The sequence below is a fragment of the Toxorhynchites rutilus genome, chromosome 3, assembly GCF_029784135.1.
Source record: "Toxorhynchites rutilus septentrionalis strain SRP chromosome 3, ASM2978413v1, whole genome shotgun sequence".
Classification (NCBI taxonomy): Eukaryota; Metazoa; Arthropoda; class Insecta; order Diptera; family Culicidae; genus Toxorhynchites; species Toxorhynchites rutilus.
This window is the reverse complement of record NC_073746.1, coordinates 111,271,547-111,286,019: the sequence shown is the minus strand read 5'-3', so window position 1 is coordinate 111,286,019 and position 14,473 is coordinate 111,271,547. Positions and strand designations below refer to the sequence as shown.

Sequence of the window (14,473 nt, the reverse complement as noted above, 5' to 3'; positions counted from 1 at the left end):
TTGCCCGGTTAGTTTGAAACATAGGATACGATCCTTTAGCAATGTCCGACCGAGCTCTAGCGAGCGTCGGACGGTATACGTCTGCCCGGGGCGTTACGTTTGCCTGGGGCGATACGTTTGCCCGGTTAATTCTTGTTTTGAAATACAATACCGCGCCACAATATTTATAGCCTACTACACATTTTATAAGCGGTGGTTTCTGTTGCAGTCGTTTTCTGTGGCGATTTATTCCGGGAACCAATAAAGACAGCGGACAATTCCTTCCTCGAGTTTTGCTATTATCAACACATTCGGCAATCCATTTTTATTGGCATAGATAGAAGAAGATAAAGATATTTCGTTAGCGCAAACATCAAATGGACTAACTACGCTTGTCACTATGTAAATGTAGAATATATGGGAATTTGATTTTCCGAATTTTCCCTTTTTCCTTTCCGAAAATTTTCAATTGTCATGTTTGATTGGAATATTTTTGGTTGAAATATGTGTAATATTTTTATGAGACCCCCTCTCCATTCCAGAGGAGGGAGGGGTATCATACCATCATAGAAACATTGCCATACCCAAAAACCCTCACATCCCAAAATGTGCTTGATTAGTTCTCGAGTTAAGCAGAAGTTTGTATTTCATTTGTATGGCAGCCCCCCTTAGAGAGGGGGAGGAGTGTATTCATCATAGAAACATTTCGTGCCCCCTAAAACCTTCACATGCCAAATTTGGCTCCATTTGCTTGAGAAGTTTTCGAGTTATGCAGAAATTTGTGTTTCATTTGAATGGCAGCTCCTCCTTAGAGAGGAGGGAGGAGTGTCTAACCACCATAGACACATTTACTGCACCCTAAAACCTCCATATGCCTAATTTGCTTTCATTTGCTTGATTAATTCTCGAGTAATGCACAAATTTGTGTTTCATTTGTATGGCAGCTGCCCCTTAGAGAGGAGGGTGAAGTCTCTAACCACAGTAAAAACATTTATTGCACCCTAAAACTTTCATATGCCAAATTTGGTTTCATTTGCTTGATTAGTTCTCGAGTTATGCAGAAATCTGCGTTTCATTTGTATGGGAGCCCCCTTTTAGAGAGGGGGAGGAGTGTCGAACTACCATATAATCATTTAATGCACCCTAAAACTTTCATATGCCTTATTTGGAGGAGTATCAAAGCACCATAGAATCAATTATTGCACCCTAATACCTCCACATACCAAATTTCGTTTCATTCTCTTGATTAATTCTCGAATAATGTAGAAATTTGTATTTCAGTTTAATAGATTACAAGAAATATAATTAGTGAGATAAAAAGGTGGAGCAAATAATCACTACCAGTAGAAAATCGTTGTGGGCAAATATATTCTGAAAAGGAAAACAAATTTCTAGAGGAATTCGTGAGGCTTACTGATGATATTTTGTGTTTCCCTGGTAATTTAACAAACATTTTGACAAATATTATAAAACTTGCAATAATCATAATCTCGTAAAGTCTCTTCAGCATCTAAATATTGGTTTCCGAAATAAATCGAGGCAGGAAAAGACTGCAACAGAAACAACCGCTCAGAAAAAGTGTAGTAGACTAGAAATATTGTGGCACGGTATTGTAGGGTAATTGATCTTGGTTTGTCCAGTCGAAAATATGATCATGGTTTGCCCACTTTTTTGAATGCTCTAATTCAGCGCTCCTGTGTCAAATAAGGCCTTCGAATGCTTCGAAACATATAAATGAAATTGCCTTTTACATGATTTATAGTAGTTTGATAGTATATTTTTACGAAATCACATGTTTTAAAGGATTATAAAATACACCTTCTATTTGTGTCAATGCGCCCCTCATTCGAGCTAACTTTTAATTGATCACCAGATGATTATTTGGCACGTATTCAGACCTTTTCTGGATTACAACACTTATAAATATTGTAAACATCATGCTTGCTCACCATTTGTATCGGATTTACATAGCTAAACCATCAAATTAACGCATTTTGATGAACTCAATTCTGATCATGAGTTGTCCAATTCAATAATGTTGTTTTGTCCACATGATTTCTATGGCAACCGCTTGGTGCGCTGCAGTTTGTTATGTTTGTTTATGGTGTGCTTCGCGCATAGCAGAAGTATGGTTTTTCTGTGTTGATTGTGTTGAGGTGATCACTTCTAAGATGCCCAAGAAAAGGCAATATTCTGAAGAAAGCCTAAATTATGAATGAATCAATATGATGACAGTAAACTCAAGCAATGATAAATGCAACATCTAATTGTGAATTCGAATGTTTTCATTCAAAAATGGAGATTTCGAAAACCGGACAAACCATGATCATTTTTTGGACAAACCATGATCAGAGGTGGTCAAACTATGATCATAATTCCTCTTCTTCGGGCTAGAGGAAGGCAACCCAATGTGCCTGTGAGAGATGTGTTGGCTAGGTTAGACCTTGATTACATGTCCCAAATATATGTCTTCCTAACAGTTATCGATCTTCGTATCTGATTGTCCTTATATCCTTATATTCTCCTTTTCCTTTTCCGTCGCGAGAAATCAAATTCCTTCTTACTAACAATAGAATAAGGTGGAATGTAAATACATATTAGATATAAGATAGGCTTAAGAATTGAGTGTGATGAATGTGAGTGTGAACATTGTCAACATATTCTTATATCCCTTCCTTTTCCTGAAGAAAATATTGGGTTGGGGAAAAAGAAATGTCGTATATTGTCAATATATGGCAACACTTAAACATATCTTGTGTTGTACTTATCGCATCGGGTCATACTTTACGGCTATTTAAAGACGACAATCTGTGCTACAAGTGTCGTTTTGACAGGGTTGTAATTGTCCTTTTCAGTCTCAGTTATAGCGCGTCAAGGATGGAGTCCACCAAGCTCGCCATATTTTACGTTTTTACTACTTGCGAGGTAAAACTGCAGAGAAGGCGGCCGAAAAAAATCGTGATGTTTATGGACCCGATACTGTAACGATTCGCACAGCACAGCGTTGGTTTATTCGATTTCGTTCTGGTGTAGTGGCTGTCGAAGATACACCCCGTACTGGTTGGCCAATCGTCGTGGAAACCGATAAAATCGTTGAAATCATCCAAGTAGACCGGCATGTGAGCACTCGCTCGATTGGCCAGGAACTGGGTATAGACCATAAAACCGTTTGGAACCATTTGCAGAAGATTGGATTCCAAAAAAAGCTGGATGTATGAGTGCCACACGAGTTGACGAAAAAAAATCTTTTAGACCGAATCAACGCCTGCGATGCACTGCTAAAACGGAACGAACTTGACCCATTTTTGAAGAAGATGGTGACTGGTGATGAAAAGTGGATCACGTACGACAACTTAAAGCAAAAAAAGTCGTGGTCGAAGCGCGGTGAGCCGGCCCAAACCATCGCCAAGCCCAGATTGACGGCCAGGAAGGTTTTGCTGTGTGTTTGGTGGGATTGGAAGGGAATCATCCACTATGAGCTGCTCAACTATGGCCAGACCCTCAACTCGGTTTATTTATTTTCTACTGTGAGCTGTTTGACCGTTTGAAGCAGGCGATTGACCAGGAGCGGCCAGGAATGATCAATAGGAATGGTGTTATTTTCCACCTGGACAACGCTCGGCCTCACACATCTTTGATGACCCGCCAGAAGCTACGGGAGCTCGGATGGGATGTCCTATTGCACCCACCGTATAGTCCGGACCTGGCTCCAAGTGATTATCATCTCTTCCGGTCCATGCAAAACGCTCTTGGTGATACCAAGTTGGCCTCAAAATAGGCTTGCGAAAACTGGCTGTATGAGTTTTTTTGCAAATAAGGAGGGGGTGGGTTTATAAGGGTTAATAATGAAGTTGCCTTCTAAATGGCAACAAGTTTGCGAACAAAACGGCGCATAGTTGACTTAAATTGGATAATTTTAAGTATGTTAAACAAAGCGTCAAATTTCGATCATAAATACGACATTTCTTTTTCTCCTACCCTATATGTCACCCTTCTAAACTCGAGTAGACAGCGAGTAATCGGTTTTCTACATCACTAACATTAGAATTAAGGAAAAATGTTTATATATACTTGTAACAATACAGTGAGGAGTTTGGCTCCTTTAAACTTATGTACCTGTGCCTGTGAAAATAAACGATTAAAAAAAAATAATTCCTCATTGAGGTAAATCGTAAAAAACATAACAATTTGGATAATTTCAACACCTTATGGTAGTTTTAGCAACTAGAGACTTGGGGCTTTTCAACAAACCCAAACTCGTATCGATTATATGTGATTTTCATGATTTACATTTACTAGTTGCGTAAAAACACACCAAATCGGACAAACCAAGATCATTTACCCTAATAGAAGTGTGAGGCATTTCTACACATGATGTTTTCCCGCATCACAATATTTCTAGCCTACTACACTTTTTCTGAATAGCAACAACAGTTGTTTACTGCGGCGATTTATTTCGGTTACGCTAAATATTACTTCGTTATAGGGAGCTAAGCGAGCACATCTGAGAATATTTGATTGATTGGTTTTATTCACACAATAAAATTCTTCAAAAAATAATAAATAGTAAATATAAAACTATTTTTGGGTTTACGTGTCCAGTTTTCATTCGTGAACTGTTTGTTCAGTCTATATTAAAGAAACACAGAAATACCATTCATTTATTCCAGTTTCCGTAGATAAAATAGAAGTTAGGCAATTTTCAAACTGTAATGATAGTAGAAAAATTGTAGGCATTATGAAACAATAAGAATCAATCTTGGCGCACTATGCAATAAACTTCAGTAGTTGTCCGCCGCAACAAATCAATAACCCTTTTTGTTGAGAAAATTGAGTTTTATGTTTTATTTTCGAAACGAAATAAGAATAAAATATTATTTAACAGTGCTTTCTCCATATAGCCCAAAAAATAACCGAAAACATTGCGGAAGACACCAAATCAATGGGACCAACCGTTTCTAAGTTAAATTATTTTGAAAATTTTCAAGCAATTTCCATTGAGACCCTACTCAAAAGTATGGCTAGAGTCAAAATGAAAAACCGACAAAAAAGACAATCTTTTCGGTCGTAAAGAATTAGAGGCGAATGAACTGGAAAGTTTAAAACCTCTTAAAAACAAAGAATCAATTAATAATAAAGAATGCGTCTACAAAATTAGAGCCAATTAAAATAATACAAAAAAAATTGACCTTCAAATTTGAATGAAATCGCTCAAGATCTAAATTCATTTTGCGAGTTTTTTTTTGAATACTTACCAGGACTATTGCACGGCGTCACTGTGGGCGAATAGTTCGGTCCTGCGGGTGTGTTCAGTGCACTCGGTGTTACCGCCTTGATTCCTCGCTCGTTCAGCATCGAGGCTAGCCCGAGGTTGACGGAGAAAGTGGAACACGAGTTTCGACGTGACAATCCCGTCCGGGGAGTCGATGGGGCCGATGGCTGTCGCGATGGGCACTCGGACGCTATCTGGGAGGACATTTGCGATGGTGGAAGACTGAATGTGACTGCCTTCGTTCCGTCGTCCGGATGCATCACGGTACTGTTGGTGTAAGTGTAGGTGCTTCCGAAGGTTTGAAAGCGCTTGCCAGGATGTTCTTCGGCGTCTTCTTCCACGTCCGAGAGGGAGTACGTCTGGAGTCCGAGTTCCTCCAGTCCACGTCCGCCACGAATTGTTACACCCGGGCGTTCTTCAAGTAAACCACTGAGTGTGGGGGTTGCGAGTCGCGACCAGTGATGCAATGTTTGCGAGCCCTCGATTGGTTTGACGATTTGTAATTTCTCCGGAAGACGCCATTGATTCGAAGACATACCGGACATACCCGAGGATCCAGTTGACATAATGCTGTCCGGTGTACGACATCCCAGAGGAATTCCACTTGGCTGATCGTCGTAGCTATAGGTTCCCGCAGGTGCGTGTTGAAGCATAGCTCTCCTGGCAAGCACTTCGGCCGGAGTCAGTCGTTTCAAGGCAGCCTCGAGATCTTTGGCACCTGGAGCACCGGGAATACCGGTCTGCACCGGACCCGGATAGCCATCCTCCGACTCAGATACCAGACTCTCGCGTGAAAGTGTGCGTCCACCGAGGGAACTCTCGTACATTGTGCTGTAGACGGACGAACCAATCTTGTAGTAGTTGGTTGTGGTGGTTCCCGTGCCGGGAAATACAAACGGTGCCATGCGTGGTTGCGAGGAGGAACTCATTGTCATAGACCCAAGCTGGGTGTAGCCATCGGCGAAGCCAGTGGTGTTCGCACGCGTTGCCGAGCGTACAGTTTCGAATACCTTTTTGTACGACGGTAATCCGCCCCGTTCGGATGCAATTCCCGAATCCAAACTGTTCTCCGAGTAGAGTGACGTCTCCATCAGCTCCGATTGGAGCGAGTCGGGCGCGGGGACACCCAGCCCGGGTATCAACGAACTCCTCGCCATCGGCTGGGAACGTTTTCTTTGGCGTCTCAATTGCTCCTGCGCGTCGTGCAGCAAGTTCAGCACCTCCTGATAGCGCGTTTTGAATTCTGCCAATTCACCGGCCAGCAGGTTCTGATTTTCTTTGGTAATACTGAGTAGCGAGGACGCTTCCTCGTTTTCCGTTGTGAGCTGATGCAATCGTATCTCCGCCCCCGAGAGGCGGGTCTTAAGGCTGATGATTTGCTCATGCTGGATTCGGTTCTCTTCCTTCAGTCTTTCGAGTTCCAGATCTGTAACGTATGAAGTAAAACGTATATAACAATTGAAAAAAGGACATGATGATATGGGCTGTCTTCCTAACTTACTTAACCCATCGAACTCGCTATTGGTTGTACTCAGCTGGTTCGCAATGTCGGCCATTAGCTTGCGTTCCTGCTCCTCGCATTCGTCGGTTTCCCTCACCAGTTGGGCAGCCTCGCTCCGCAGTGATTTGTTTTCGTCCTCGAGTGACTTGACCTTGCGCTGGAGCAGCTCCAGGTTGACCGTCTTCGATGTGGTAGGTGTGACTGGAATGAGACGTAATTTCACCGCTATCAGTGTTTGAACGACAGAGACGCGAAAAAAGAGATAAGCGAAACGGTGCCACGCGAGAGCATCATCTTCAGGGAGTGTGATAAGCCAATCAAGTGGTAACGAAAATCAACAAAACTTTTACGTGCGAGCTCGACAACGGCGCCGCGCTTGTGCCGCGACGAGGAAAAGTAGAGAGAGAATGGAAACATCATCATCGCTTGGACACGCGGAGCTGATCTTTTGTTTGAATCGCAGATTTCCAGTGTACATATACTGCGTGGCAAGACGATTAACAATAATGGACACAATTTTCAGCCGACGGTGCATTTACCCATGATTCGCAAATGTCGAAAGCACCATTATCATTGACTTTTAGAGGTGCATCATCATATGCGCGGCGAAGTTGCTTCGGATTTAACTCGGAATTTGGGATGGGAAAATAAGTGTTATGGTGACGAATGAGACATTGCATTAAGAGATAAGCATATAAATTATATCGAACATTGCCGTGGAATTTTAGAAAGTGCGGCCGGATTGTACATGAGAGGAAAAACAACAAAAAATTAGTGACAGTTATTAGAAACAGTTTGGCTTCCCCAGTGCTTCGTGTTCTATTTCTGTTCTAGAAGTAGGATTTGTCGTCCAAGGAATTTCTTCCAATTTGCACTGGGTTACACAAGTATTTTCAAACTTGAAACTCTGAATCAAGACATATGAATATCAAGTTTCTCTAGGATATGTGTATACAAAAATTGAATACAATATTGTCAAATCGGTTATCATCTATTTGTTAATGTGTATTAAGATTTCGTGATATGTGTCGTTGCTGTTTTCTGAATAAAATCTCTGATAGATGAGGCCTTGACATAGGCTGTTTTCACTGAACTCTTTCTATTTCTCAATGTTTCTAGCAAAACCTGCAACATGTCGACGTTGGAGTTCCACATAATTTTGTCATATCAGCTTGAAAAGAGGGAAATTCTGGGAACTGTTAAAATGGGTTGGTATGCCGGATGTTAGTCACTATGCGCTTCGATGATAGTTTGAAACACATATTAAGATGAAGTGTGTAGCGGCATGGTCGTTGCTACGAATGATCGACTGCGTCTGTGGCGTGTCTGTCTTCATTTCATAGTAGAACACATCAAAATATCAAACAGCTTATCGATAAATAGGTGGGTTTGTTTTTGAAAGTTTCTCGCAAATCCTAGTCGTGACAACGTCTGTGATAGACCATGCAAAAAGTCCTGGTTTGCACCATCTCTCACATTTTTCGGATGGTATTCTTTCACCAATGTCCCGTGTCTTGTTGTATTCTAAGCCTTAATCATTGCCAATTTATCCGTTTGTACCGGAGAATTTACATATCTCCAAAAAGTGTAGTTCAAGGGTGTAAAATTACACGTTCTAGACCAACTTATGGCGGGTTTACATTAGGGAGATCTATAGCTATAGATGGATTTATTCACGTGAAAATAGGTGTAAACGGGTGAGAATAAATATGATACACTTATTCGAGGTATATATAGCTTGAATAAGTTCAGCGTATGTAAACGCTTGTGAATTTCTCACTGGTGAGAAATCACTAAAGTTAGATGCAGTTCTACTTCAGGTGAATAAATTCATATATATATATATATATATATATATATATATATATATATATATATATATATATGAATAAATGAATATATTCATTATAGAAGTTCACGCTAGTGTAAACGGTTGATGCGATTTCTATAAATCTCATCATATTTCTTCACATGAATATATCCCTAGTCTAAACCCACCCTTACAGGTTCAAAACGACAGATCAATTGGTCACCAACATCGCCTCTCGATTGGTCCATGGATTCTCGTGCTGTGTGGCAAACGCAACCAGATGTTTATGCAATTTCAACCTTACACCCCTCCTCCCACTAATTTTCAAAACAGAATGGCACACTTTGACTCACAACAAAAATATTTCGAAATTTTTCAGTCATAGTGAACAAAGTCTTAACAAGAGTTTCATTGGTTCAGTCAGAGTGGACCATGTACGCATATAGGAAGCCAAAAAGTCTGTTCTGTTATGGGCATAAGATTTGATGTTTTTGCAATCAGCATACATCACAGTATTATCAGCTGTATTATCAGAGAGTAGCTTACATTTCTGGGAACAATACTGCCGTTCTACGCATAGTTGTCCCATGTCACTTTTTGACAATTTTGTCCTCAATTGTCCAACGTTGATATTCTATGCATAACAGTCTCACCATGTATTTTCTGTAAATCCATAATAAATGTATCAGTTCAAGTACAATTTTTTTTTCTGTCACGCTTTCAGCAGGGCTAATGAGAACTAATTCTCAAACAAATATGAATAATTTTAACAGAATACGTGTACACCTTGTTTGCGAATGCCTAATAACAATGTGATTTATATTCTGCAAAGGTGTTGCAGATCCCTCCCTTCTTCATAAAACGATGATTATATGCATAATCTTTCGGAAAACACCAAAAAACTTATTGTTAGTTCCCAGTATTTCAGAAAAAAAAACATAAAGTTCAATTGTCCCATGTTGTCTAGGCATAACTGTCCCACCGCTCATGTCAAGCGAGTGGAACTCTTCACATTTCATTAAACAATAGTTTACTGCTTATAAAAAATCCGGTGTATTGTCAAATTGAATTGCTTAAAGCTTCTGGTAGACAAATATGCTAGAAATCTTTGATTGCGTTTTTCTCAGTTACTGCGGCGGCAGAATACTGAACAAACAAAATAGAAGGTTCGATAATTGCAGATCGCTGAACTTCAAGTTCGTTTAGAAATTATAAAAATGTCACATGGTCCGGTCTTAATGAACACCGATAAATTTCGAAACAAATTTCAATGAAAACAGGACATTCTTTGTCTTGGTGTATGAAAAAAAAATTTGTTGCATCTCGTGCGACGTTTTGACGCGCTTAAATACATCAGTAACATTTTAAAGCGCTGAAAAACAACATTGAGCGAAAAAATCCCGACTTCATGAAGCAATTCCCGACTATTTCCCGCATTTTTCCCGATGGATTTTGATTCCCGACTTTTTCCCGCATTTCCCGCTTTTCCCGAATGAGTGGCCACCCTGCAAGCAGACCCCGGAACAATACAGGATTTCAATAACTCTGTCATTGTTGAAATTCGAACATATGCGTAGAAGGATTTTTTTTCATAAAATATGATCCTCTGTCATATCGTAAGAGATTCTGCATAATTTTTTTTTATGTGAGAAAGGTGTTTTCTGATTTTAAGGGGATGAATCAAAGATCGAATTCTTCTTTTATATTCAAAAAACGCGAACAATATGAAAAAAATCAGTGTATTACAAACAAATCTAAAAAAAATTATTTTTTTATTTGACTCGCTTATAACGGAGACTGTATATAATCGAGTTCGCCGCCCTTTAGTTGAATCATTTTGTTCAAACATATTTTTATCAGACATCTAGATTTTGAGTTCTTGGAAAAAACGAAATAAGGACCAATTATTTGAATACGTTTTTTTTAAATCAGTCGTAATTTTAAATTGGTCATATGATAATGAAAATTGTGATTTTAGGTAGTTTCCTTTACAAATGAACCACGGTTAAAAAAAGAGCCGCTTTTCAAAAGAGTCTCAGCTCAAAAAAAGCCACTTTTCAAAAGAGTCTCGGCTCAAAAAGAGCCGCGGTTCGAAAGAGTTTCGGTTGAAAAGAGTTTCGATTCAAAAAAGATTCAAAAGAGTTTCGATTCAAAAAAGAGCCTCGGTTCATAAAAGAACCGTGGTTCATGGAAGAACCGTGACGTAGTAGTAGAACACAGTTATTTGTGAAAAATGCAAATCCAAAATGGCCGTCGTCATAAAATAGCAATATTTTTTTTTTCAAAACCGCATCATTATTGGAATCAAACAAAAGGTCTTGACTAGTAGAAACCAGTTATTTGTGAAAAATTCACATCCAAAATGGCTGGCGCCACAAAATGGAGATGTAATATTTTTTTTCAAGACCACATCATTATAGAAATGAAAGGACTTGACTAGTAGAACACAGTTATTTGTGAAAAATGCAAAACGAAAATGGCTGCCACCACAAAATAATATTATATATATTCTTTCCCAAAAGCTCATCAATATGGGTGTCAAATGAAACGGCTTGGACAGTAGAACACAGTAGATAAAAAAAAATCTAAATCCAATGACGATTGAAAATCTCGCTTTATTTTGAAAAATGAAACGAATTATCGTGAAGGGAAAGGAGTATGCATCAACGTGAAGGGATATTATTTTGGATTGAATGCAAACTGATAGCAGACATATTGTTGAGTCAGCGTGAATAAGGCGCGACATATACTGCAGTAGATTCATTATTTTCATAATAATTCGTCTGAATTAGAGTGGCTTTGTAAGGCTATGTTAAAGCCATGAATCACTAAATATGAAAAATTGCACATATATTGCAAAAGTAAATTATTACACATCCCATCTTTTCATTTAAAACATATATTGTAATTTTTTAAGAAGATGTTCCATACAAATTCCGAAGTTAAGAAAGTGTACTCACCATTCTCGCTGCTGTCGTCCACATCGTTGGTCAGTATCGCGATCAGCTCGTTCTTCTGGTGCAGTTCGTGGGCGAACTGCGCTAAGTTTTCGTTGGTACTCTTCAGCTCCTGCTCCAGCTCGGCTACCCGGTTCTCGAGGTGGGTATTCTGGGTCAGCAGCTCCTTCCCAATCTGCACCGTCAGCTCCAGATCTTTCTCCTTCTCCTCCAGAAGTCGCGTTACGGCATCGATATCATCGTACGCACGGGTCATTTGGCTTACGCGATTACCGCATAGAACTGAAACATGAGAAAGGTAGACGGAAACGAATCACGTTAGATTCGATTGTCACTCTGAAAGACAACGACAACAGAATGATAGTTTGAAATGCATCGCAATTTAAAATTATGGACAAGTTATATAAACAACCCAAACATAAAACAAAAATCAATAATCGTGGTATAAATCAAAGTACTGCAAAATTGTTGTTGTGCTGAAGCGTGTTGTGTTGTGGACATGAACCTGACACCGTGGACAGGCGTTGCCCTTGTATAAACGAGTGGAAGAAAAGCTGTGCAGCAAGCAACATACCACGGTCAACAGTGCTCCATGCTGAAATCAAGCGCACTTGTGCCCAGATCAGAGCCCTGGAAACAAGATTAGAGCTGTACAGCAAGTGCTATTGTGTTGAATATCTTGGCTAATTGATTGAATGGGTGAAAAATATTGTTCAAAAATTTGGTTCTAAATTGCTTAATTTCCTATCTACCGTTTATAGCGGCCATGGTGTACCCTCTATGATTCCGTAACAATTAAGGCCAACGAAAGGCGAAGAACTGTTGCTTATTACGGCTCGCACAAAAATATAGCACAAAACTGATGCTCATTAACATTAACCTGGAGCCAGCTATCTCCGTCGTGCTCTCAGGATTTCTTATGTAACAAACTAATTAAGTGAACGATCGGAGAGATGCAGCACTCTTTCGGTGCAATGGTAGCATTTGGCTGAGTCACGAGAACTTCTTGTTCGACAGCGTTCACAATCGATGTCCGCTTTGTTATGGAACAAGAGTTGCGCCGTTTTTTTTTTCGACAGCCTAACAACAAACTGAGGCAACACAACTATTACCGGTTTCGGACAAAAAAAGGATGATTGTATTTTTCAGCTGACCACGGATTCAAGGCGCGAAGCGTGACTTTCAGCAAGCTTATGGGTCGGACGAAAAAAAAGCGTTTCATCAAACTTTTTCTCACTTTTCGACCATCATAAATCACACGAGAGCGTGTCGTATGGCTTACGTAGCAGTGGAGCACGATGGCGCCATCTATCAGCCCACCGGCGGACTGGCAACAGCGATTTGCTAGAGTAGCGGATTTTTTTTCTTCTTTCGCTGTCTTACAATCTATAATTTACAGTTTACGGGAGCTTTTCCGAAAACACTATTTTCTCAGACAATCGATGCATTGGCAGCGGCATCATGCAAAGCGGAAAAAAACGTCCCTAATTCAACGCTCAAAACGGCAGGAACCAAAAAAAATACACTTGGGCGCGCGTAAATATTTGGAGCATTTTGATGCCGCTTGTAAGCCGGCATCAACGGTTACGTAAAATTTTCGCGATTGGTCGGCGAAATGGTGTGTGGTGCTATGTCGGACCGATTACCGTACACAATTCGGAAGTGATTTTACCTAAACATAACTCCGACCGACTATTGAGAGACAGAGCGGAGAAATGGCAAACTAAATAATCGCTTCACGCATGGCAAACTCAAAAGCTCAATTGGACGGACGACGCAAACGGTACCATCTCCGCCGCAAAACCGTCGAAGGAATGCGAGTTTAGTCATCCGGAAAAATTGCAACAACAGAATGCTTAAAAAGAAGAATCGTGTCAACTAGATGCAGTTGATGGATAATTTTGTTATAATGGATGTCACCATGAAAAGCGCATGATAAGAATTCACGTCGTAGAATTTGAACAAAGGTGTGTTGTTGAAGTTATCTAAGGACAAATAAAACGGATAACATTTTTACGACTTTTCGCAATCGTATATTATGGAAATAGACATTAATCTGAGTAATAAACATAGTTGACATGATGTCGACGGAGCACATGACACTACGTTTGCCTACACATGTCTGATAAGAAACAGATTAGAGTAAAGCTAAACGCCACTTGATACCTCTTCAAAGGTCTGGCGGGAATAATCTATATATATATATATATATATATATATATATATATATATATATATATATATATATATATATATATATATTTCTATCTGTCTGAAACACTAATTTCTACATTACTAGGGAATTAATCCAAAAAATGAAACGAAGGGTGTAATAAATGTTTCTATGGTGGTCAGACTCTGTTTGCCCCAGAAAGAATGACAACCAAATGAAAAGAGCATGTTTTTGGGAAGAAATATCAATAACTTTGAGTAAAGTTGAAATATTGACAAGTTCTGCATCGAAAAATGTTTGTATTAGTAAGCTCTAAAAGTCTTTGGAAGATAGTTTGCATGTAAAATTTGAAACATAAAAGTTAGAGCAAAAAACAGTTTTTTTTCATGGTGACCCTAACATAACCTAGAAAAAATGCGCTATATCGGTTATTTCAAGAGATAAAGAAAAACTTTGTTCTACAAAGATGCCTCAAATAATTGGAGCTATAACATTGTCGAACTATGTTTACCTCTATCTATAAAGATAAGAAAGTTGATTTTTTTCATCGACAAGTTTGGTCACCCTATTTTTGACAACATAAAAACGAGGGCTCTATCATGAGTAACAACTTTGTCTAAGACAGTTTTTGTCTAGAGAATAACTGTCTAGCTCTAAATGCTAATTTCCACATCTCCTGGACCATTGTGCAATGGTATGACACCCCTCCCTCCTCTGGAATGGAGAGGGGGTTCCATAACAATATTACACCTATTTCAACCAAAAATATTCCAACCAAACA

The 14,473-nt window shown here is 39.5% G+C and overlaps 1 protein-coding gene across 9 annotated transcripts in view; it reads right to left on the bottom strand.

Moving 5' to 3' along the window:
- LOC129779888 (trafficking kinesin-binding protein milt) overlaps window positions 1-14,473 on the bottom strand; it is a 298,718-nt gene that overhangs the window by 9,586 nt on the left and 274,659 nt on the right. For all 9 annotated transcript variants that reach the window (XM_055787636.1, XM_055787632.1, XM_055787639.1 and 6 more), the window contains 3 exons: window positions 11,523-11,801; window positions 6,753-6,953; window positions 5,235-6,677 (listed from right to left, as the gene is read on the bottom strand). In XM_055787636.1, coding sequence (XP_055643611.1) covers window positions 5,235-6,677; window positions 6,753-6,953; window positions 11,523-11,801 — 1,923 coding nt within the window. The remainder of the gene's footprint in view (window positions 1-5,234; window positions 6,678-6,752; window positions 6,954-11,522; window positions 11,802-14,473) is intronic.